Below are 27,534 nucleotides of genomic sequence, written 5' to 3'. Positions count from 1 at the left end.
GCCTTTCCCTATAGCCTTTATCATTAGCCTGATGTCTTCAAGTCCCATAATCCACAAACTTCAATGACCTACCCAACAACATATCCAAGAAGTCTAAGGAACCACCTTCATGAAAAGAAAACTAATGAGGGTATTGGGATTTATAACAGACCACGTTACTACTAAAGGCATAACCACAGGCAAATAGGTAGCTTCTACACTACATTCTTGCTAACTATTAAAGCAAGTAAAAGGGACATTTTTTAAAACAACTTCCTTAATTAATATATACTAATTCCCCATTTTTACCCTAGATCTTATCCAAAATGTCAAGAAGCAACAAAGTCCCAAATTTTAATGTGTTATAAAAGCCTGTTATGTCAGGATCATACAGTTCCTTGTTTCTGAAGCTGATCTCCCATACTTATTTAACTCATCATCTACACACATGAAGAACTAAACATGGCAAAAAAACTTCATAGCTTCAAATGCATGTTTGGCTGTTCAGTCAAAAGGACAAACAACAACAACAAAAACCACCACCAACAAAACAGGGCTCAAAAAGAAACAAGTCCACATAATCCAAAATGGTCACACAATTAGTAGATAGACAATTTCTTACAGCAGGGTCAAAAGTGTTTACAGTTTGCAAAGTAACTGTCTATGATCCATAAAGGGAAAAAATATGGTACCAAAATAATCCCCTATGCCCGCCACAGCCCTAAGGCAGAGCTTACCAGTGATGTGAATCATCTTCAGAGGCAATGGATTTATAACTGCTTAAAGAAAATGTTAACTTCATGGATACAAAACTGTACAACCCTCCCTCCCCCCAAATAACTAAATTCAGAGGATCCTAGAGTAAAGAACAAATTTCAAGCCTACACCTGAATTGGATCTTATGTGAGTCTGAGCTGTGTACACAAGATGACTAAGAAAGTTCATCTGAAGAAAGGGTTGATGGCCTGGGTGATACTGAATTTAAAGGAGATTTTAGTCAATTTATAATCTTTATCAGTGTAACTGAACTGGCTAAAAACAAACATCTTAAATGCCTGTGCCAGAAATACCAATTGCACGGGCAAAAATATCCCACCTGTTACCTCCATCTAAAAGGAATTTCTTCTATTTACAATTCAAAACTCAAAAATATGTATTCAAATGACTAAAACATGATACATGAACAAATTATATTGCCAATCATTGTGATAATGAAAATTTGGACAGTAACTCCATTTTGTGTATTTTTTTTTTACATAACCTTCAACTGATTCTAAAACTTTCCATAAAGTGATATAACCAAGTGTAAACCCTAGTCTTTAACTGTGTGAAGTTTGCTGCTTGTTTTGGACTTTGTTACATAGATAGACATTTCTCCCAAATTCAAACATGGGCTCTCAGTGGGAGGAAGCAGATAAACACGACTCAGGAAGCCCACCCATAAGATTCTATAAGTAGTTGGCAAGCAACTAATTGACTAAGAAACTCCATGGATATGGATTTCATGAGCTGTTACCCTTGCTTAGCTGGGATTTTTGATACCTTTAAATTAACCATGCTCATAAAAGAAACTCCAGTTACTCATTGGTTCCCTGAGTTCTTCTGGGCAAGATCATTTCTTTAGCCTGTTTTCAGCACCTTATCAAGGATGAAGATGTTTGTTCACACACACCTAGGAGAAGTCGCACACACAGCTTTGTCAAAACACACTTGACCCACTGAGACATGAAGGCGGTTTTAACCAGCTATGTCGTTTCAGATTTGCACTACCTAAGAGTTTGCCCTCTTCTATAGTCAAAGTCATGAGGCCACAGCTAAATCATTAATGTATTTTACTTTTTGAGTTCTTTCAGAACACATCAATTCACACACTAGCAACCAGTATTTTTAATAGGAAAGATTACAAAAAAAACCAGAGTGCCACTTACCCCTCCTGCCTTCAGCAACTTTCTTCTGAAGTCCTCTGTGGGGTTATTGAAAGTTAGCTTCTCACAGCGGAGGTGATTCACTGGTGGGTGGCCTTCAAGATGCAGGAATAAGTCATAATCAAAGCGGACTTTCTTAGGTTCTTCCTGGAGGTTAAGGAAATTAAGAGGCAAAAATCGAAAATTTAAAAACAAGATCTAATCATCATATGGAAAAGAAAAGACCTAGACACTTAACATTTGTGTCAAAGTAGTTCAGAAAAAGATTATTCTGGGATTATATATAAAGCAACACACAAATATGTGAAAATTTCATTTATGTTAGGAGAAAGACAAAAAGAATAAACTTACCATCTCCCCTTGGTTTTTCAAGTAAATCATACCTTGAACACTACCACCCAATGGAAACCTACGTTATTCATTCTGCTTACCCTCTTACCTTCATGGAGGCATTGATCACAACGGAAAAACTTAAGAATGAACTAAATTTTGCCATAGACTATAATTCAGATACCTTACAGATTTATTTATTTTATTTCATGTGTATGTATAGATATCGCAGTATATATATATATATATATATATATATATATATATATATATATTTACACCACATAGCTGCAGGTGCCCACAAAGGTCAGAAGAGGGCACAAGATCCCCTCCAACTAGAGCTACAGGGGTTGTGAGCCACCTGCTGTGGGTGCTGGGAAGCAAACTGCCATCTGCCACAAAAGCAGTAAGTGCTCTTAACCACTGAGCCATTGAGTCCTTTCACTTAGATATTTTAAGTTATTACGTGGAGATGTTTATAGGTAAGTAAATTAATGATAACTCAAAGAAAAATATCAAAGTATTGATGAGGAAGTCCTGTGTGTATGTCAATAAAGCACTGTTGGCCAATAGGGAAGCAAGATAGGCAGCGTCCTATGTGTTCATTTGGGACTGATGCGGCTCTGGGACCAGGCTGGCGGGAAGGCTTCTCCCTACAAAGTATGACATATTGTGACCCCATCATCGGTCTCCACACTGCCTTGTTTTAACATGCAGACACATGGAGAGAAACTTAAAAAAAAAACTAAATCAGGTACTCAACAACCATAGGAGGAGTTAAGGAAATAAAATTACTAAATCTTACTCTATACTCTTTTAATAAAAACATTCATACTCTGTACTTTTAAAGAAAAATATACTAATAAATGTAACTAATTACCACCAAAAAATAAAAGAATGAACTAGTGACAACATCTGCATAAGCCCTCAGAAGGTTTAAATAAAGAAAAAATCAGAAATAACCTAGGAATAAGGACTACACAAGCTCCTGCTGTGAATTGAGTGTAATTTTCTCTTAAAGGCTTTTTGTCTTTTTGTTTGAATTTAGTGAAGGGGAAATGGCCATAAAGTTGTGTTCTGGTCAACTAGAATCTCTACGTAGAAGACAGACAGCAACATGATGTTAAGCTTTGCTCCTCAGAAAATATTAGTCCTCAAAGTTCAAATAAAAGGAGCTAGAGATAGAGCTCAACAGCTAAGAGCACTTCTTGTTCTTACAAAGGACCCAGGTTTGATTCCCAGCACCCAAATGTTGGCTCACAGCAGTATGGAAGAACCAACCGGAACTCCAGTTCCAAGGGGATGCAATGCCACCTTCTGACCTCTGAGAGGAGCAAGCACACATACGGTGCACAAACTCACATGCCAGCAAAACACTCAAACACATAAAATAGATCTAAATAATATAAGTGTGGAGGTTCCAAATACTAAACAGATGTTTCCTGGAGTGGCAATCAGGATTGGTGACATCAGAGTCCCCTCGCTGTAAATAAGCTCCAAACCTTGTCATTGACTCACACTGTCTCTGAGAACAGATTAAGAGAGAGAAGCATGGGGTCTTTTCAAACTAAAGCACCAGGATTGAATGTGTTTCAATGTGACTGCTGTTTTCAGCATTTCATAGATAGGCTGATTTTATTGAACTCAAATACAAAATAAGACACACAGAGACCCAAGAGAACAACTTAGAATCTACTAGCCCTCTTGGCTCTGACGTCTCAAACCAATAAGCGGAAGAACTGAAGACATACTTATCAGATCAAGACTACCACTGGGAGAGGAGGGGTGTATTTCTTATGAGCAGAATGGAGACTCGTCTCCCAGGAAAACTCTGAACACATTTTCTCTTAGACCATTATTATAGTGCCCACTCACTCTTCAAGACCGCAAAAACTCATAATAAATAAAACAATAAACACTCAAAATGAAATGAAAATTTTACAGAAACAACCTACAGTTACTAAATATTTTACACATTAGTCAGTTAAGTCAGAAGAAAATTAATGTGTCCATCTAGACTGCAAGGACACTAGACTAAATGAAATAAGTCAGTCTCAGAAGACAAGCACTGTATGACTCATTTACATGAGGTATTTCAAATAGCTAAGGTAGTCAGAGTTCATAAAAATAAGACGAGAATAATAGTTCCCAGAGTCTGAGATGAGGGGGAGTTATTAACGCTAGCACGGCATCTCAGTATACAGAGCAAGAAGGTCCTGGGATTCTCTACAGCACTGCATCTCACACATCAGACATTTTGAGAGGATGGTTTGGGAAGTGGTGGCACATGCCTTAAATCTCAACCCCAATAGGCCTGGCACTCACAATGTAGATCAGGCAGGCCTCCAACTCATAAAGACCTGCCTGCCACTGCCTCTTGAGGGCTGGGATTACGTTCAAACTGAAGCCAGTGCAAATGCCAGAGTCCCGTGGGCGACAGAAGAGATTGTGCTCACAGTCACAGTCCTCTTACTGGGAATCAGAGATCTTTACTTGTTGAGAGAAGCCCTTGGTGAGTGAGGCCCTAGATTCCTCCAACAGTATAATCCAACCACTGGGTAAAAGTAGAACTCTAGCTATGAAGGTATGACAGGATGCAAGAAGCCCTATGTGATCTTCATTGACCAAATATCCATGATATTAAAAGGCAGTGGTTGTGAAGGGAAGAGAGGCTCCAAATTCCTTCTCATAAACACAGTTATTTAAAAGCACATTGTAAAGTGAGAAAAGGCGTTTCTCCAGAGAATATAAATAAATGGACAATAAGCATATTAAAAGAGATGTTCAACATCATAAGTCATCAAAGAAATGCAAATCACAACCACAGTGAAGGGTGGTTTGCCAACCACCAGGATAATTACAGTTAAAAAGAAAACCATGATCATAAAAACCATTAGAAAAACTCAAATCTTTATATTCTGCTAAAGGGAATATAAAATGGCATGGTGACTTTGAGAATAATTAGTAGTTCTCCCAAAAGTTAAACATAAGTACATATAATAGGAAAATATGATCCCAGGGGGATTTCAAAACATAGGTCAACAAGAAAAGAAAAAACAAAACCAGTGACTATTCGGAGTGACATCGCTCCTAATAGTCACAAAGTGGAGACAAGTCAAACAGACATCAGCTTACAAATTTAAAAAAATGTGAATTATTTATATAATAGAATAGTATTCAAACATAAGAGCGAACAGGTATTAAGACATCTCATAACAAGGATGAATTTCGCTTCTCCAAAGTTAGAAACTTAGTAAATAAAGTACAGAAAAACATTATTGTCAAGTATTTCTGTGCCTGTGTCTCTATCTCTATCTCTCTCTGTGTCTCTGTCTGTGTGTATGTGTATGTGCACGCGCGTGTGTGTGAGTGCACCCTAATTAACAGGGGCTGAAGGCTTATAAAAGATGACATGGCAGAAGTGTGGTAAACAGACATATACAGTGAGAAAGAAAACAATAAGAAAAATAAAACATTCCCAGTTATTGATACATTTTTATTTTTACAGGATGGGTTTACTGTAGTTTTATATCTCTTTATTCACAAGGAAATCTTTGATGAGTTGAAAGGCTAAGCGCTGTATACCGTGGAAAGTACCCGGTGTTAAATAGTGGTTTGTCATAGCTCTGATACTGTCCTGAGCACCCAAGGCATTCAACAGGATCTGTGAAGTATGCGGATTCCTAGGCTGCATCCTGGGGATACTGCTTGAGTAGATCTGATAACTGAGAAAATGTCTTTCTAATCTACTCTTGGGAGCTGCTGCTGCTGTCCCCAGGACTAGACTTAATGGAGGGAGCACTGGCTTAAAGAACAGAATTCTGTTTTCTCAGTTGCTTTTTTTGTTTGTTTGTTTTTAAAGTGAACTGTCTCCCTTTTAGGGCACCTTTAGAAACTATGATACCTTTGAATGAAAACTAAAGAATAGCATTATTTAAAAACTGCAAGAACTGTTGCAGGCCTGACAAGGGGTTGAATGCATTCCTGGGGGTAACTGAAATCACTGATCCAATGACTATAGAGCAGCAAGCAGCAGCTTTGTAGGCAGGGGCGTGGGATCTCAGTGGTAGGTACACTAGCTTCACCTCTCATACACAGCCCTCTCCAGTTTGTGGTGCTGATTTGGTACCTTCTTATCTCCAAATGTATAGCACAAAGAAAAAAAGACAAAAACATATCATGTTTATAAACAAGACCCAGAAATCTATTGCTGAAAAGAGGCCCAGCACTTAATAAATGTTCACTTACAAGACAAAGTTACAAATACTCCACACATTATCCTTATATAGGATCTTTCTAACCACCTTCAGAGGTGGACACTCTGACCTCCCCATGTCATGAATACAGGAAGCCCCAGAGAAGTTCAGCAATCATTCATGTCATATTCTGCTCCAAGCGTAGTGGTGACATCTTTTAAATGCAGGAGAAACAATAATACCTCAGGCTGAAAAACTTTATATACTAGTCATGTATGTTCATCATCTAAAGATAACACATGACTGTGTTTTATAATCCTAAAAAAAATTCTACAGATATGAAAGCAAGACTAGGAACATTTCCTGGAAAAACTAATTCCTCCTTTCTATTTCACATACCTATTTCATCTTTTCAGAATGGTAATCATTCTCCCAAAGAATATTTAGTGAATTTTATAAAGCCTGACTTTATATGATTGAAATTAAATTATCCTTTTAATAGCCACTCACTCTATGATTGAAGAGTTAAAATAACCAAAATTCTACAAAGCCAAGTTTATCTTTAACATTCTATAGTGTTAGAAGTGTTTATCAACCTATTATTGTACATATTATTTGGTTAACAGAGGATCTTTTGAGAGATTAATGGGTAGAGATTACATACCTTGTTTTTAAAATACACCTCAATTGGCAAAATGAAACCAGCATACCCAGATTCTTCTACTTTGTAAGGTGGATCTTTGCACACTGCAAAATTAAAAAACAAAATAGGAAAGATGAGACTAACAAACAAAAAGACATTGTTAAAAACATAAGCATTCTACCATCTAGGATCACACCCATGTCTGGGCCCATGATAATAACTTTCCTATCTATATTTTTTAATTAAAAATCTAGGTGGAGTACAGTTCACTGTAGTCAACCATGGTCACAGTGAGTTGAAGACTGTGATTCTCAGAAACAGAACAGTGCCTGTGGTCAAAGCTCAAAAGAACTAAATGAACTACAGAATTTCCTAAGAAAAGAAATACCCAAAACTGGGAACTCAGGAAACTCACTCCCTGCCGAAGCCTCTGTTGTCTTGAGATGTCCTGTGTGGCCTCCTTCCTCAGAAGACCTGAATCCCAGGCTCTGTCACTTCATATGCATACTAAGATTCAATGCCCCCATCTTTCCCAGACCACAAAAATAAGTTTTAATGAGATTCCACCACAACACATTCAAAATCCAATCACATGGTAAGAATGCGTAAGATCCTGGAGAATTAGAGACCTCGGGAAATGAAATGTCCTTTCTCCAAATATTCTACTCCATCAAAATCATTCCCAAGCCAACTGAATTTATTCTTGTGGTGGGCTAGAGAATTGTGAGTATGTGATCTTGCAACAGACCTGGGTTCCCTGGGTTCAGGATCCAACACCCACATAGCATCTCACAACTTCAGTTCCAGAGGATCCACTGCCTTCTTCTAAGCTCTGTAGGCTCCTGCATGCATGTGGTACACATACACACTCAAGTACACGTACACACACACACACACAAAGTGCAGAAGTGTCTTTAAAAGAAGGGGGTTTCACCCTGAATCTGGGTGTCAGTGAGGAGGCCTAGGTAATCTATTGAGCCTTGGGCAGCAGATCAGTACCCATCCCAAGTATACACACGGACTTTGGACTCCCATAGAACAATGTGAGGTGCACTCTCACCCTGAACTCTTGGGGAAGGGTCTAGGCCCTGCCCTATATGAAATGACAGACTATGGACACCCCCATGGAGGGCCTCACCCTCCCTGGGGGAACGAGGGGATAACGGGGGGGGGAGGATGGGGGGAGGGCACGGGAGGAGGGGAGGGAAAGGGAGAGGGACCTGGAACTGACTTGTGAAGCAACCTTGTTTCTTATCTAAATTTAAAAAAAAAGAATAGAAAAAAAAAGAGCTAATTCCAATATTCCTCAAAGCATTCTACACAATAGAAGCAGTAGGCTCACAGCCAAACTCTTTTTATGAGGCTACAATTACCTTGGTACACAAGGCACACAAAGACACACACAAAAAAAAAAAAAAAAGAAGGGGGTTTCATAGTGTAACAAGGGAAAACTGGACATGCTAAAAGTCAAATGCATAATCCAGGACACCAAGTCCGCATCAGCAGCTCAGGTCACCTTTCCAGGCTTCCCCACTGTGTTTCCCCCACAGCCCTGATGCTGCATTGATCTCTGATGCTCCCTTCAAACATGCTCAGCACTTCCCACACATGCTTCTTTCCACTCTTCCTCGTTTTTCCAAACCTCAATCTCTTCACAAAGTATTTCTGGACCACAAAGTCCCTCCTTCTACCCACCCAAAGCATTAATTATCTAAATCACTATTCTGAAACTAAACAGAGTTCCTTCTGACCATATACCAAAAAAACCTCACCTGTTTATAACCCTTCCCTCAAGGACGGGGGAGGGGGGGTTATAGCAAACTGTTTTACCTCGGGAAATTGAATCATATGTCAGATGGTCAGAGGGCAGGAGCGGACACACCTGAGTGCCTTTCTACGCTCTAGTTCAAGCTCCAGTCTTCCTCTACAAAATTGCCTCACTTCTTTAACTCTTAGAATCTTTTTCTAAGCAGTTTAAAGAGTAAACATGGTAACTATCATAATACTGAATGAATGTTTTCCCTAAAATTCACCATTGACATTCTAGTCCCTGATGTTAATGACATCACACGAGTCCTTTGAAAGGAGATTAAGTAAAGCATATGAAACCTTCATGAATGAATTTACTTTGTATTTCCAACCCTTCTGAGATCCACAACTGGCTAAGGGTGCAGAGGCTTAGGCCTGAGTGGAGCATCTATATAGTATCCCCTTTTCCCAAAGGATGTGCAGTAGAGGGGACGGTTGCTGACAAGGGGGAAAAAGACCCTAAGAGCCAGAGGCAGTGAATGAACACAAAGAAACAATATCCTCTGAACACAACACGCAGCTGCATACATGAACTCACAGCAGTATTGGCAACCCCTGTGCAAACCCAAGTAAGACCAACCCAAAACCAAGAAGGGAGTGGGGAGGAGTTTCTAGAACCTCACCCCTAGCTGAGAAGCTATTTGCAGTTGGTAACTGTTGGGAGTTTTGCTCCAGTGGAAGGTTACATATCTGTGTGTATCTTGGTTGCACCAACTGGATTTGATGGGTATCTGGGGAATCTGCACATGATGGTACCCTGGCATCAGACTTCATGCCACCAGACCCACAAGAAATGAATGCCTCCTGTTTCTAAGCTACCGGGTCCACTGCACTCTGTCACCAAGCTTGAACAAACCAAGATGACACATACACACAATGCAGCAAGGAGCCCCATGTATAAACCCATTCTCATGAAAGCCAGGAAATGCAGGCCTAAGATGTACAATCACCACCTAACTCCTCAGATGAGAACAAAATGGAAACAGGGAGAGAAGAAGCTTGAATTCTGTGATTCATGACCTTGGGCTGGAGACCTGTAGACAGTTTCTGCTTCCTTTCCCTCCAACAGGTTAAAAAAACAAAAACAAAAACAAAACCATAACAACCAACCAGCAAGCATAGGTGCAATACACAACGTGATTACATGTAGGGAACATGATTTGTTTTATTTTATTTTTTAAAATGTTGATTTACATGAATATTGTCTACACGTGGCACACACAAGAATCTGGTTGCACAGAAGTGACTGGACAACGAGGGCTTGTTTTTGTTTATACTTGACAGTGTTTCATCTCGTAGCACAGGCTGGCCTGGAAATCCTCAATATCCCAATTATAGATAGGAATGCATCACCAAACCAGTTGAGGGCAAGATGTTAATGTTCAACTATCTCCATTAGCCCACCTGATGAAAATTTCCTCCCAACCTGACATCAGAAAAAGTCAAGAATTGAGCAACTCACTTTATCTTGTATGTTTTTCTAATTTAAATACAAAGAAAGAGCAAAAAGACCCAGAGTGGTGGCAATCACTCATCCACTGACCACCTGCCAACCTTCATGAATATTCAAATGACCTGAACTCTGGGGTGAACATGCAGTCCCACCCAGTGGGCTGGTGGCTGGCATCACTACATGTGGCATTTCTAAGCTGTGGGGCTGCTGCAAAAAGACCATTTCATTTTATAAACTCCTCAAAGAACTGATGAAAATAGTTTAAGAGAGCAGCTTTGGTGTCCAGGTTGCTTAGGATTAATCATGCCAGTGTCATTTGAAGGAAGTTTATTTTGTGGGCTGCTGCACCCGCCAGGGAGTTATAGCTGCTCTTCTCTGCACCCTTTTGTATAATTCATTTTCTCTATTCTGCATGCAAATTGCTCCAATTATAGGAAACAGCTGTTAGTGGGTACATCTTCGAGTTGGAGATCTTGGCATTTTTTTCAGCCTTCAAAAGGAAGTGATCTGCTGTGTGTTAATATTCTGTACAAATTTGTTTCCATAAGAAAATATTTGTTAACTTATACCTCAATTATTTTTAAATGTAAAATTTTCATTTACAAAATAAAAACAATGTCTATACCCCAAGTTCTTAATCAGAAGTAAACCATAGAGTCAGGAGGTGGCTCAGCCACTAAAGGCACTTGCCACCAAACACAGTTCCTGAGTTCAATCCCTGGAACATACACAAGGAAAAAAAGAAAACCAACTTCCTCAAGCTATCCTCTGATTTCCACACATATGTTCATACATGCGTACACATTTGTGTACACACACACACACACACAATTAAGTAGAATAAAAATGTTTAAAAGACAAATTAAAAACGTGTGAATGTATATGTGTGTAAGCTCATGCAGGTATGCATGGTATATACCTATGGAAGACAGAGGTCAACTTTTCAGTGTTTTTTTTCACCCCTCAAACACCATGTACCTTTGTTTAGTTTTATTTTGGTTTTAATTTTTTGAGACAGGATCTCATTATGTAGCCCTGACTATCCTGGAACTCACTACGTATACCAGGCTGGCCAGGAATTCATAGAGATCGGCCTATCGTTGCCTTCCAAGTGCTGGGATTAAAGGTATGTGTCACTATGTTCATCCATGTGCCTTATTTTTGAGACAGGGTTTCTTACTGACCTGGTGCTTGATTAAGACTAAGACAATTAAACAGTAAACCTCTGGGGTTTGCCTGTCTCTTCCTCCCACTGGTTCTATAGATCAAGGGCTGGACCTTGCGCTTGCACAGAAAGCACTTGTCTGACAGAGCTATCTCCCTAGCCCAAAAATAGCTTTAGACAAAACCTACGTAAGAAAAAAAAGTGATATAAAAATATAGTTCTCGTCTGAAAATCTGGGGACTTTCCTTTTCCTAGTATGTTAGAATGCTAAACATAAGTTTCTAAGCTAGTTCTACAGAAGAAGCAGAATTAGACATGTAGTCAGTGGGGATAATACTTTCCTAAAACAGCTCCTCAAAATAGTAGAGACAACACAGATACTAATATTTGAAGGGCATAATGCTAACTATATATATTGAACACTAGCCTATTTAATTTTGACCTTGAAAAACATCTAAGAAGGAGAAAAACACTTAAAAAGACAAAAGGCCATAACTTCATTAACAAAGAATAAGGTAAATCCATATACTACCTAATAAGTAAACTCTTAGTGAAAACTTTTCTATTCTCATGTATGAAGAAAAAAGGTTTGAAAAAAATACTCTTAGTACAGAAAAAGAAAGTTTCTAAGTTAAATAAACAAACTGATGGTCACACAACAAATTGTATATACAAAAATTAATGTAATTCATTCAGTAATTGAATCCATTTTTAGGTTTCAAAACAGTTCCATAAAAATTCTTTATCAAATCCAAAAGACCTCCATTTCAGCATTAAAGATAATCGCTACATTGCAACAGTTTTCTCACTATTTCTCAAGAAAACAGCTGGTAAATTCCCCTCTAGAGCAGTTCTCTAGACTATCTGCTTAGACACTATTTGATTTATGCTGTTCTAAATACGTCTATAAAAACATGGTCCAGCTGCCCATTGATAATTATTGGTTTTACTTTATTTACTCCACGGAACCCTTCAGGAAGGAAACACACCAGTCGCCTTAGATATAGACTGGTTATTATCACTGCTTTGTGCCAAGTGTTGCTTCCAGTTGAGCATTTTTGGACTTCTTCCCTTCCTGGTCCCGTTCCACCACATCACAGTCTCCAGAAGTGGGGAACACAGGGCCCAGCACAGCTCATTTCATTGTCCCAAATGGTTGTCTAGAAGCGTCTGAAAGTCTAGAGCCAACGTCTAAGAGTCTGAGCATCACGGGATAGCTTACCGCACTGTCCCTAAACATGACCTATGCCTGCACAGTATGACATTCTAAATGGAACAAAAACCAACAGTTGGGTTTTGTGTTTGTTTTTATAAAGACACATGGACACATACTCATGAGTACTCTCACTCACACACACACACACACACACACATCACTGCTTCTATTTTGCCTGTTTCTAAACAAACAATATTTTCTCCCTTTGTTTTTATTACATGCACTTCATTTTCCTGAAAAAGGGAGATTAAAGATAACATCAGGCAAATATTTAATTGTGTTTGTTATAGAGGTTTTCATCTTAATCATTTTAAAAGTTCAAATGCAGTTCTGAAATATAATCTTTTCCAAATGAAACAAACAATTGTATGAACACAAACACATTTTTCATAAAGCTTTAGAAACACCAACTAAACACAGTCAACTGACTGGAGTAGGAGTGGACTACACAATCTACTTCCTTCAGATTTACCACAAGGCCCAACTCAAGCAGTACCTCCTCCAGAGACCTTCTGCTAATACTGTGAAACCAAATGGCAACTTTCCTCTTCTGTACTCTCCAATATCTTTTATTATACCAAACGAGTCAGTCCTGATGTAACTGCTACCCTCAACCTCTATCCAGGGGATAGTCTTTCATTTATGAAAATGAACTGGATAAATAAAAATGTAACTTTCATGTAAGCTTCAAAAAGTAGGAATTGTACAGACTGGGATGTTAGAAAGAAGAAATACGAGGCCAAAAAGCCAAGCAGTGTATGAGAAGTGGCATCATATATGCAGACATTTTGAAAATGGTAGCATAAAATACAGTGTTACAGGACAGCCCTAGATCTAAACTCTGGGCTCCCCACTCTAAACTGGCCAAATTGCAAATCTCTCAATGACTTATACAATGACATCACTTGCTGGCAACTTAGAATCTTTACATATGTGTTCAGAGTGGCTTTAGCTTCTCTATAGGGAATGTCACATATGATCATGTACTTGAATACTTGGTTCAGGTCATCTGGGGGAAGTTATAGAACCTTTAGGACAGGGTTCTCACCCTTCCTAATGCAGCAACCCTTTAATGCAGTCCCTCATGTTGTGGTGATCTCCCAGCCATAAAATTATTACTAACTCATAAGTGTAATTTTGCTACATTATAAATATCTGATGTGTACGTTATCTGATATGTGACCCACAGGTTGGGAACCACTGCTTTAGGGGGCATAACCTTGCTGGAGAAAATGTGTCACTGATGGTGGGCTTTGAGAGTTTGTAGCCTCTCCCCACTTCCTGCTCTCTCTGAAGTGTGGGTGAGATGTGATCTCTCAGATCCCTGCTCTAGCCAACCACTGTTATGCTTCTCCTGCTATTATAGATTCTCCCTTTGAAATCATGAAGCCCAAATAATTACTTTCTTCTGTAAGTTGCTCATGGTCATGCTATTTTATCACAGCAACAAAAAAAGCAACTGATAGAATCTCCAAGAGGGAATTTTGTTAAAAGTGTATACATAAACTTTTTGCTTTCCACATTGGGTTTTGTTACGGCTTACATAGTGCTGGGTATCATACTCGGGGACTCGGGTATCTTAGGCAAGCACTCTATCAATTGAGCGTCATCTCCAGCCTTTTCAAGAATTTTGTCTCAATTAGCCAAGCCCAGGTAGCTAAAGATAAGTCTATAAATGTCATTTTAAGAAAATACAATCACAATCTTAAAATAGGACTTCCTTCAAAACCATTTCTTGAGGGAACTTACTGTAACAAACGAACCAGTAAAACAAAACCTAGAAAACAATATGAATTGTTACAAAATAGTCAACAATCCTTCAAGCTAATGTTGATCCTTCTCCTAGCAACTTGGCCTACATTTCCTCCAAAAGCATATGAAATTGCTTTTACAATTTTAAACAATTAACCCAATGGAAATACATTTCTACGCTAATTGGATGGGAAAAGGCAAAAACTCCATCTTTAGAAAGTTCATATTAGAGACAAACCTAATTTTTATGGAGAGTTATTCAGATGGAAAAATACTGAGATTTTCATCCCAGGGATGAGCATTATCCTAGTGCTTGGGAGGCTGGGAGAACAGTGGGTTAGATGACAGGCCAGGACACAGATGGAGAGATTCTCCTTCTCTCCCTCAAAACAAAAGAGAACAAACAAACAAAAAGATAAGGCATTGGCGGGGGCGAAGAAAAAAGAAAAAGCACCAAGATCTCAGACAAAATAGTCCTACTTCAGGTCTGTCTGAAAATGCAGCATTTGCTATATAGAGAACGACCTTCCGAGGAAGCAACTGAGAAATGTTCCCAATGTTAAACCTGAAAAGCAGTCTGTCTGAAATACAGTTCTTCTCTGTAGTTTTTAAATATTATTCTAAGATTAATTCATGCATGTATATAAGAGTTTTATTTACATGCATGTATGTGTGTGCTCCACGTACATACTTGGTGCCCAGTAAGTGCAGAAGGGTGTTGGACCCCTGGAACTGGAGTTTTAGACGGTTGTAAGCTCCCCTCTGGGTGCTAGGAGTGGAATCCAGGTCCTCTGCAAGAACATCAAGTGCTCCTAACTGCTGAGCCACCTCTCCAGTCCCCCTTTTGCATTTTTAAATCAAGTATACAAGAAGCCACAGAAGAGACCTATCTTTTAAATATCACCTAATGATTTCATTATGTGGAACACTCCTCTGACATCAGGGTTTGACTCAGACTTACTTGCACCCCAGATAATGCTGCAACTGAGGCCGCGTTTTATTCTGAGGGGGGAGAAATGCCTTTGAGGTTAGAGGAAGACAAAAAGAAGAAAACACATACACACAAAATACTAAGGGATGGGGGTCCAGAGAGACAAGGGGGCAGAGAGACAATAAGCAGGCTGAAGCAAGGAGAACGGAAGGGCACAGAATCACAAAAACCACATGCAAGAGTTAAAAGAAAAACAAAACAAAGGCTCTGGCGGCTCTGGCAAGGAAAGAACTAACGTTTATACCGAGGCTCGGGAAGGCACACAAACCACCATAGGGAAGGGTGCCATCCTTACGTCACCTCTCAGAGCTCCGTCATCTCCACCTTGGTTTTCTGTCTCTAGGGCAGGCCCACTTGCTCTTGCCTCCACATTGTCAAACCACACTTCTTATCCATCCTGATCCCATCTCGTAGCAGCCATACAGAGTTGCCTGTCATTTCACAGCCTCATTTCTCACACCTTACCCTTTCCTGTGCGGCAAACTCCTGAGAAACCAATGTTCTTCTTCAGGTCTGATAACCAGGCAAATTCTGAGGGATGTGCATAATGTAGTTTTGAATGACAAACTTTAAATAAAAAAAAAAACTGTTCCTTGAAATCTCAAAGTTCTTGAACAGCACAAAAAAAGCATCCAGAATAAAGAATTTTAGCCATAAAAGGGTAGTGCATTTTAAGTGTAATTAAAAATTTAAAAAAAGAAAGATTGCAAGTGTAAAGCTATCTTCTTAGGTGAAGAAAACCATGTGACAGTGGGGAAAAAAATGCATGTTTCAGAGAACAAGAGTGGTGACTGTGCCGAATACTGGGAGAGAAAAGTTTAGGTTTTCTCAAGCATACGCTCATATTATAAAGACATCCTCCAACCTAAATGAGGGTTTTGTTCCCCTTTAAATCAGCATAAGCATCTTCAGAGTTACTTTTAAAGGGGGGGCAATAATATTCAACCCTATTGCTTACAATTCAATTTCTTATTCTGATGCGGTTCTTCTTTTCCAAAGGCAGAGAACAATAAATGGTGCCACACACAAGAGAGCTACCAGCTGTGCTCAGTGATAGACATGGCCGTGCATTATGAAGTAATCAAATATAATAAATCAAATACGAAACCCATTTCCAACAAAAATAAACAGCTGAGACCACCACAATCAAACTTCATAGAAACACTGAAGGAGGACGGTCCAGCAAGGACAATAACTTAGCTTTTCACTTCTCGATTAATTTTTCCTTTATTCTCTTTCCAATAGGGAAAAATGCTTCCGGAGAAGGACCAAAACCTGTCCTAACTTTACAGAAAGGGTGAAGAGGAGCAAGACTTCTTTCCAGCTACTTATTGACTATACTGTTGGTCAATACGTTTTGGTCTCTGTGCAGAATTTAGCACTGAGGAGCTTATGCATGTAGAGGGACTGCTTTACCTCCAAGAACAACCAGAATCAAAGAGCAGGAAATAAACACAACAACAACAACCACCCCAAAACCGCATTTTGCAAAAAGAAACAATGGTATCCAAACATTACATAGATAGGGAGCACCATTGCCCTAAATAAACAAGGGGAGGGGGCATACAGAATACTGAGACTGAACAGGAAGGAGGAACAAAAGGTAGTGGGGGAAGATGTCGCTGGAAATCAGTGCACCCATTCTGAAGGCAAGCATGCTAGAGCATACTGCTGAGGCTTCTCTAAGATATGGTATTTCACTCACCTAAATCAAGGGCCCACTGGAAAACTGAATTCAGTAACAGGCTTATGAAAAGAGAGACAGAGAGAGAGATGGGGAGGGAGGAACCAAAAGATGGACAGACAGGTAAGAGTTTAGTGGCCGATACCCAGAGCTGCTGAGAGGGACCTTTGCTCGCAGATCCACCTTGGGCATTCATATGACACATTCTGTGCCATCATTTACAGAATGGAAGTGACACTATATCATACTTCATATGGCTCCTGCATACTTGAAAACATTCATTCTAAAAGAACAATCCCTACTAACACTGACAACATTGTGGATATTGAAGAACACTCACTGATCTAAAAGTAGTCAAAAACAAACTGAAAATATGCGGAAACTTGTATTGGACTTTCCTAAAACCCTTCTCCGAAGCACCCTAAAATACACATATTTTTAATTAGTTTAACCATTCTCATTTAACATTTCAAGTATATTGTAAAATAGGGGTGCTGGAATACTGTAGCAGAACAGACTGGAAAATGGAAACATAATCTCAGTTTAGGTCCCATGATGTAGTAAAAGAAAAATTAGCAGGAAATCAAGAGATATGGCTCTGACTCCAAGTCCCCAACACTCACTTTGGACCTCTGTCATCACAAAGACACCAGCTTCCATTTCAGAGACTGCTTCCAAGACAAACTGTATATGCACTTCTAACTTGAAAGGGAATATATGTGTTTTAGTAGCTTCAATTAAGCATAAACATCTATCAGCTAATTATTATGTCAGTTGTAACAAAACCGATAAACAACAAAACAATAAGGATTCAGTATTACACTTGAATTGGTTTTTTATTATTTTGTTGTGCATATATGCGTGTGTGCGTGTGTGCGTGTGTGTGTGTGTGTGTGTGTGTGTGTGTGTGTGTGTGTGTGTGTGTGTGTGTGTGTGTGTGTAGGATGGAAACCAGGGTCTCAGGTAGCCTATGCTGACCTTGAACTTCAGACTTCAAACTCCTGATCTTTGAACTTCCACATCCCACATGCTGGGGTTCCAGGCATGTACCACTATACTCAAGTTTGAGGTTTCTTTTGCAGTTTGGGGGGCTGAACCTACATCTTTAACTAAGAACGTCAGACAAGTACTCTAGGACTGAGCTATACACCCAGCCCCAACGTGAACTGTTTCAAGTACATTCTGGTAAAGGCTTTTTTCATAATCAGAGACAAATTTTATTTTTATTAGACCATTAAAATAATACTGATTTTTTTAAAACAGAGGCTAGCTCATGAAAAAATTCTATAAATTAGATTTTCATTTTCTCATTTCCATTCTTACTGTGGAGTGAGATTAAATCTGCTGAACAAGCCTCCATTTCACATATATAAATCAAAAGAGAAATTTCATTCCTCAGGACTTGATATAATTGAGTTGAAGTATCATATCAACTCAAGTGTTACAAAATGAAACAACAGGATACATTGGTAGCATTTATGAGAAACACCATGCTTTTAGAGAGGTAGAACAGAAAATTAAATCAACTGTTTGCACATTAGGCATAGTGCATTATGTAAAAAGCTCTTCAGTGGTGTGATTTTACTATATATTGCATTTGCAGTAACCCCTGTTCTTAATCACATTGAAGTCTATTATATTACTTTTTAAATACAAAGCACCCTGCCACGATGCAGTCAATCTTAATAGTATTCCTGACTGCACATATAAAAGATAGGTTGATGAATTGAATTGGTTTATGTCCTATTGAAGGAGATGGGATAGCTCAACAGAGATTAAATAAAGCTACTGCTAGTGGATGACTCCTAAACCCAAAGAGAAGAACACAACTCAAACCAAATTTTATAGGCAAAGGTCAAACAAGATAATAATTATGACTGCAACTTGAGGAGCAGCTGGCATTGACTTGCTCCAGGTAATTCTGAAAGGAAGGTCCCCCATTGCGAGTGAAACACGGTAACTTCACTGAGTTTGCTCCAGGATAAACTGTAAGTCAGGCTGAGGTGAGTACAGTTCCAACCACCTTAGGAACACACCCCTGTTACAGAGCTACTGGACTTTCGTGCAAACCTACACATGCAATTCCTCCTGCTACATCATACCATAAAAATAAGTCACAGGCTTACAAGATGGGAAATAAAGTAGAAAATATGAATTTTGGTAAAAGCCTTGTGTCTTTAAAGAAACTTATACTTAAGAAGGGAAAGGGGGCTTATAAAGACTAAAGCACCAGTTACAGTTCCTGAACCTTTGGTTTGTTAAATGTCTAGCCACCAGTTCTGAATCGTGTCTACAGAGGAGTCACATACATGGCTGACAGCATCTATCTACACACACAACCTGCAGAACTGAAATACAAACTTGGCCATAAGAGAATGTGGGAAATACAGAGTAAGCTAAAAGAATTAGAAAAAGATATTTATTGTGTGAATGAATTATTATGTAAATGACAAAAAATTTGTTGTTGCACAAAGAGAAATCCAGGCCTGTCTAAAGTTTGTGTGATTTGCTTTATACAAATTGTTCTTTTGGAAGGGGGCAGTTGTGGAGATAAAGGAGAGGGTAATAGGGGTGAATATGATGAAGTATATTATATGCATGTATTCAAGTAGCATAATTACAGCTATTGTCTCATACAACTGATATACAGTAATACAGATTTCTTAAAAACCAAGGGAGGGATTCTTTTCATGCTGTCATTTCCTATGTTGAAAATCTATCACAAACAGGCACACACTGTAAGAGCACACTGATATAACCTAATAAACTAAGTCACATAAACTAATATACATATGACCATATCACTGTTACTGCTATTTTCTTTTTGTTTTTACGATTTTATAATTTCATGTGCATGAGTAATTTCCTGCATGTGTGTATGTGCAACAGGTACATGGCTGGTGCCTATAGAAGACAGAATAGGGCACCAGATCCCCTGCGACTAGAGTAGGTTTCTATAAAAACATAATGCTACTATCAGAATTCACATTTACACTAATAGTTTACTTTTTAAAAGTCTAGGATGCATTTCTTAGGTATGACATAACAGGAGGAATGGCATGGGAAGGTTTGCGCAAGCACTCACAGATGGTTGTGAGCTGCCACATGGGCTCTGGGAATCAAACTGGGATCCGCAGAAAGAGTACAGGGCTCTTAACTCTCCAGCCCCGTTATTTTTGCGTTTATGAAGAAATGCTGGGTAGATAAATCCCAATTCCATTGACTGTAATCTGGCCTTGGAAAAGGAAGAAACTAAGCAACAGTGCTTGATTTAACAGGAAGAAGCTTTTAATATTTTATAGCAATAATTTATTTATAATAAATGCATTTGCTCTCTCACATACCCTCCCACTTAATAAGTACAAATGAAACTTTGTCAATATGCCACATTCTTCCCTACTATGGTAAAGAGGGGTAAGATATCTAAAGACAGCAAATTTAATATCATTTCTTCCTTGAATATAGTATTAAAAGTTTGATTTATTTAACACTTTCACCAAGTTCCTGAAAGATCACTGATGTCACATAAATCCATAACAAGGAGTAGAAGAACCCTGCCAACCACCCTTCTTACAGATAGAATATGACAGCTTAAGCAATTTACTCTGAGGTCAGGAAGCTAATTCCTGGCATTCAATCAATAGATAGTTATTAATGTTCTCTGTGCCCAGCACTCCCTACCAGATGCTAAGATTTAAAGTATTTTCTTCTTTCTGCTAATTTCTCTTCTTATTTTATTTTACAAAATCCATTTTTGTATAATAAAAAAATCTTTAAAAGAGTGATGTGAGAATCACAAGCTCAAGAAAAATTCATGGGCAAATATGTCTGGAATCTGAATTATTCACAAAGTCAGGATGGACTGTGACCTAGGAGTTCCTTCTGTGCGCACAACCCACCCCTTCACAATACAAGACACTAACAGCTCGATTTTATGAAGAAACCAGAAATATGGCTAGCTAATTAATTTGTGTTCCTGTTTTCTGTGCCACTCCCTACCCCACAGTAACTAGCTTTAGGCAAGTTACATAGGCTGGTTACATGTAGGGCCTTGTTGCCATTGTAAATACATTGTACATTTTGTGACAAAGTTGTTCCATAAATGTTAAGTTACTACTAAATACTAGTGTTGTGTTTTGGTTTGTTTCTTGAGACAGGGATTCACTCTATAATCACAGCTCACCTAGAGTTTACAGGGTAACTAAAGGATGGTCTTCAACAAGGCTGCCTCAGTATCCAAGTACTGTAGTCATGGTCAGGAACCCCCCCCCACCAGGCTGAAATATTAGTCTTAATACAGAAATAATTTACCGACATGCTTATAAACTTCTACACAAAAACAGAGACATGGTGCCATTTAGCCAAAATATCTATTGGTGGGTTAAAGGTTAGACCTTAATACCTAGCATTTTGAGGATACAGAACTCTAGCAGGATACACAGCAAGAAAAATGATGACAGAAAAAATATCTATGATTAAGATAGCACAATGCTACCAAACCCTAACATTAAATGAACAATGCTGAATTCCGATGCTTTTTTCTCTTACAAATACGACTCATTTGAAATTCTTATCTTAATTCAGTGGTTTTACTATCTGAGACTTCTTGGGTGTAAGTCCAGCAGTCTACTGTCCTAACCTTGAGTGGTTCTGACAAGCCCAATTTAGAAAACCAAGGGGATTGTCTCACACAGTCACCATGGTAAGAGAAGCAACTCTCTCTCTCTCTCTCTCTCTCTCTCTCTCTCTCTCTCTCTCTCTCTCTCTCTCTCTCTCTCTCTCTCTCTCTCTCCCCCCCCACTTTTCTGTATTACCGTACTTGCATCACTATTTCTCCCTGGCCCTATAAACTAGAATTCCTTGCTAATACATTCATTTTTAATGGCCAGAGTATGCTGTATAATCACCCCCTAAAACCTCCTTTTCTAATACTACTTCAATATAAAAATCATTATAATATCATCAAATGCTATTGTTTTAAAAGAACAAAATGAAACACTGAAGAGCAAATGGCCCTCTTTAAGACTTTCTCTCAGTTGTATAGATATACAAGCCAGGTTAGCCAAGAACTCTGAATCTCCCTGCATCAACCACTCAAGTGTTAAGATTATATGAGCCCTCATGCCCAGCACAGTTATGGTTCTTAATATAACACAAGAGGCACATGCTTACTGCTTGAGCTTTTGAGCTTTCCTACCAAGAATAGATGGAAAGATCATGTGAGGGACTTTGTAGATGATGCTAAACTGTTCCTTTAATTGTAAGGAATAGGGTAGGGCATAAAATTCAAGCTGACTTCACCAAACAGGACTCAAACTTTTCCCAAAAGAAATATCAAAAACAGAGTAATCCCATTATGTCACTGCTATGAAATCCACAAGTCTTACTTAAATTGAAAAAAGGCAACACCAACCAAAATAAATAAATAAGAACAAGGGAGAAACGGATAATGAGAACAAGTTAATCAACTGAGAACAAAGCAGCTGCCAGCAGCTTCCCAACACTAGCTCAAGCCTGGCCAGCACGCAACACTGAAATACAATACATAAATAAGTATTGTGCAATTTGCAAATGACTACTGTACTTTTCTGGTCATTGCACAAACAGAATGTGTTATGCCATGATGTCTGTTCCTAGAAGACTGGAGATGATGTCCAACAAAAGTGTCAAATGCCTAATGAAAAGACTAAATTTGACTGGCCCAAATAGTGACAAACTGGCCAGGCCTTTTTCACACAGGAGACTGACCTTGCTGCAGGAGCTCCTGGTTTCAAATGTCATCTATGAGTATTTTTTCTATGTCTCTTTTACTACATGCACGCACACGCATGCATGCATGCATGTATGTATCTGAACACACATATAATTTCTGAAGATCTCACCATCACTCCTATGCCTTGTTATTAGCCTAACTTGAAACAAAAGATTCTTCAGCAATTTCACCTCAAGGCCACACAGAAATGTTTATGATAATCTGCTTAAATAAATGACTTGAATAAATTAGAGGGGTGCTTGATATGGTGGTATAGAGTTAGAAGACTACAGTGTCTTGGGATTTAGGTTGAGATATATATTAATTTCCAAATAAAGCTGCATGCACATTTAATTTTCAATGACTACTTGACCCACAATTAATATTCATTACAGTAACTCAATTACCTTCAAGTTATTACTAAAAATGAAGCTTCCCTATCTTGTCAGTTTGCCTCGGAGCATGAATCTCATTGTCCACAAACTACAAACCACACTCTGTTTCCAAAACCTCAGCTTTAGTTTAGCAGAGACCTATGATACTATGTATTATCTTCTTTTATTAAGACTTTAATACAATATATGTTGATCATGTTTCTCCTCCCAACTCCTCTCAAATCCTCCCCACTTTCCTACCCATCCAACTTTGTGTTCTCTCTTCCTCTCCCTCCCCCTAATCTATTCTCTCTTCCGAACTCTCTATCAAAAACAACAAGTAACAAAAACCACAAAACCATACTAACTTCTGCTCCATCCTGGCTTAAGTTAATATTACGAACAGTGCCCTCTCAAGTCTAGTTTACTGTTTCAAAAAGAAAGTGCCCAAAATGTGGCTGAATAAAAAAGGAGAGGAAAAGAAAGAGACCAACAGTCTAACATACTAAAACAGCTACTAAAATGATTATGAAAAACTAGCTAACTCGTTATGGAGATTAGTTAATTGGTTACAAACACTAGCAAACTGATTATGAAGGCACTATTTCTAAGAGTACTTGAAAAAATTACACTAATTTACAAGAATATGCTCTGCGATGTTTGTTCCAAATCTTACCAGTATCTCTGGCTATTTTTAAGTGGTTGGTTGTACAAGGGTATACTAGATGACAAAAGACTTAATTTAAGCCAGTATAAGACTCAAAACAGATCTAGAGCAACCTGGTGCTATGAATTCACCGAAAGACCATATGACTAGTAAGGCCTCCCATAAGCCAATATACAATGAAATAGCAGCAAAAGAAAATAATGGGTGAGAAATCCACTGCTTAAGAGTTTATGCATATACATACCAGTATGATGTATGCAACCCTAAAGGCTGAAGGCAAAGCCATTTGTATGGACAACACAGTTGCTTCACAAAAATAACATAGCAGAATGCTGAACACTTTACTGTGAGTGGTGACGCTCTTTGGCAGTTAAAGCTGCACAATGCAAAAGAAGACAGCCAGACACAAGTTCCTTAGTCATTTACACATCTCTAAATCTTAACATTTCACAATGATTCCACATCAATCCTTCTCTCCTTGAATCCATAATTCATTTCATCAACTTTAATGGTATAATTCCAAAATAACCCTCAATTAAGTAATAGGTAAGATTATGGTGACCTACTCTACAGTTTCACAAAACTGAACATTTATTATGCTGCTATATTGAAATGAGTCATATACACAATAAAGAGAATACATTTAGGATCAGAAATAAATCATTAATAACTTATTAAATATGACGCTTGAATCATCAAAAGGAGAAATAAAAAATAGTTCAAGACATTTAGAATAAGAATGGATAGAGCTCATTTTTATATTGACTTTATGAAGAAAACCTCAACTAACTTTCATTACGTCAGTCATGATTTTTTCAGGACTTGGTGGACATTAAATGTGGGGATGTCTCACCCATCAATATTAAGTACTTCTCCAAAATGCATATATTTTATTTTGACAGCTTGAGGGCAGATTATCAGTAAAGCTTTGTGTCAGGGATTATTTTAATTAATAACAAATTTATCGTAGTGAAGCATACACATATCTAATTAATAGTGCATACATTTTCCTAAGTGGAAAATTTAAGAGTGCTACCTAAATTCTCCAAATCATTTCACATCCAAAAACAAGAAATAACTATCTCAACATTCCTGCTTCTGTTTAGTGAAGACATTTCTGGATGTCATATAATTAACAGAGCTTTAAAACAAGAAAGAGAAAGATGCTTGAGAAATGTGTACATTATAGGACCATCTCTCAACACACTGTTTAGTTGGTTGGTTTATCTGAGATGGGTCACACTATATACAGCCTTAACTGACCTAGAAATCTGTCATCCAAGTGTGGAACTAAAGGCTTGAGTTTCACAACCCAGTCTTCTCTATACATCTTGAAGCAGGTAAGCAAGTTTGACTTTTAAGGAAGCCAGAGATACTACCTTAAACGCCCTTCCCCGATAATGAGATTGACAACTACCTTATATGGTATCCTAGAACCTTCATCCCATTCAGTAGCTGATGGAAGCAGAGGCAAACACCCACAGCTAAACACTGAGCTGAAGTCTGGAATTCAGTTGCAGAGAGGGAGGAGTGATAAGCAAAGGGGTCAAGACTAGGCTGGAGAAACCCACAGAAACAGCTGACCTGAACAGGGGGAGCTCATGGACCCCAGACTGATAGCTGGGAAACCAGCATAGGACCAACCCAGATCTCCTGAACATGGGTGTCAGTTTGGAGGTCTAGATGACCTATGGGTCCTCTGGTCGTGGATCAGTATTTATCCCTAGTACACGAAAGGACTTTGGGAGCCCAATAGAAAATAGAGGGAACTCTCTCAGCCTAGACACACAGGGGAGGGCCTAGGCCCTGCTCCTGCTCCAAATGATGTGAGACTTTGAAGATTCCCCATAGAAGGCCTCACCCTCCCTGAGGAGCAGAAAAGGGATGGGATAGCAGGTTGGTGGGAAGCACATGGGGGGAAGTGGGGAGGAAACTGGGATTGACATGTAGAACAAGCTTGTTTCTAATTTAAATTTTAAAAAAAGAAAAAAAAAGCCAGAGATAGTAAAATCAAAGAATGCTGCTAAACAGTAGTCCTGATACAAGCATTTCACTCTACTTAATCTTTCAAACAAAAGACAATGACATCTTAGATCAAAAGTTATGAAGGTTTAGGGGAATGCAGACTTTAGAACACATAAAACCTTAGGTTCAACAACCTCCCTCAAAAAAAAGGGAGGGAATAACAAGAAGTTTGAGACTGCCATCCAAAGCTTACAGTGCATAACTGTAAGCTCCACTACTTGTATTGAACTTGGTTCAGGGTTATCAGAAATACCAATGAAAGCCTATCTACTGTTATCTGAAATGAAAACTTTACATTGTAAGACACTATATTATCCTGAAGTCCAGATAGGCCCAACCAAGGTAGTATTTTCATCCAAAAGACTAACATTTCATTGATTTCTCAATATTAAACACAAATTGCTAGGAATAATTATGATAACAATTATTAATTGATTAAATGCCATGATTTAAATTTATGTCAAAAATGGCAGGGCATTTCAATGGTTCAATCTTCTGTTTTTATTCTATTACTACTCTTTCTCCTCTATGGTTAAAGACCAGGTTTCAAAACTAACGAATGTCCTTTGTTGTTTTCATCATGTTATAAACATGCTATAAATAGCCTGGCCAACAATTCCACCTTTAATTGAACAAACACTGACCAGAGCCAGGATAGATTTCTGTCTCCTCCCTTCCCTGGGGTCCAGTAGGATGAACCGCCAGAGGGATTCCATACAAGCTTTAGATGTCTCAGTCTTAGGCCTGACCTGTTTTGAAACCATGGGTCCTTTCTTATTAAATTCCTCTATTTGCCAGAAGAAGGTGGAACAAAGATAAAAACGTCTAACATGTTCACTGCAAGACTGTGCCATGAGAAGAACTTTCAAAGCTTTTTTCTTAGTCAAAAAACACTACAAACTGCTTGGGCCCAGGGTCTTAATGCAGCATTTAAAAGAAAGAGAAGAAAAAAGTAAAGGAAAAGAAATTACTTGAGGCTCTGCTTTGCCATAGCATCTGGCCTTCAAATTCTGATGAAGCCTCTGTCACATTCCCAGTGACAGACCTCTGGTCATAGACCCCAATTCAAGGAAGCAACTTATTACTGACCTAAAGCTAACAGCCTATCCTGATGAGCATATTTGTTAAATAATTTATTTAACTCTATTTTGTGAGCATTGGTATGATGACGTCAGATCCCCTGGAAGTGGAGTTACAGACAGCTGTGAGCTACCATGTGGGTGGTTGAGAACTGAACCTGGTTCCTCTGGAGAGTGTATTCTTCTAATGGCCGAGAAGATGAAAACTCTGGACAGGAATGCCTCCTTCCCTACCTTCTCTAGCAACAAGCCTGGATTTCTTGACCCAAAGAAGAGCCCTGTAATTTCTTCCTGACATGAAATGCCTATAAAATGAAGGATAGAGCTAGTGCCCTTTCTGCCTCTCGCTTATTTTCCAATACATCTGTAATCTCAGCTTTCAGGAGGCCAACACAAGGGTTGCACCATGCCCAGCCTGGGTTACAAAGTAAAACCTTGTCCTAAAAGAAGAGTCTCAGCTCAAGGACAGGCACAAACATCTTTTTCATGCTCTC

At 38.7% G+C, this 27,534-nt stretch overlaps 1 protein-coding gene across 2 annotated transcripts in view; it reads right to left on the bottom strand.

The window, feature by feature from the left end:
* Positions 1 to 27,534, bottom strand: part of Mllt3 (MLLT3 super elongation complex subunit) — a 255,427-nt gene that overhangs the window by 100,446 nt on the left and 127,447 nt on the right. For both annotated transcript variants that reach the window (XM_005074283.4, XM_040757183.1), the window contains exons 3-4: positions 7,095 to 7,177; positions 1,908 to 2,051 (exon numbers count right to left, since the gene is read on the bottom strand). In XM_005074283.4, the coding sequence (XP_005074340.1) occupies positions 1,908 to 2,051; positions 7,095 to 7,177 (227 nt within the window). The remainder of the gene's footprint in view (positions 1 to 1,907; positions 2,052 to 7,094; positions 7,178 to 27,534) is intronic.

This window comes from Mesocricetus auratus, unplaced genomic scaffold (assembly GCF_017639785.1).
Source record: "Mesocricetus auratus isolate SY011 unplaced genomic scaffold, BCM_Maur_2.0 Super-Scaffold_100014, whole genome shotgun sequence".
NCBI classification, from domain to species: Eukaryota; Metazoa; Chordata; class Mammalia; order Rodentia; family Cricetidae; genus Mesocricetus; species Mesocricetus auratus.
The sequence above is the reverse complement of the archived record's forward strand: the minus strand, read 5'-3'. Positions and strand labels throughout refer to the sequence as shown.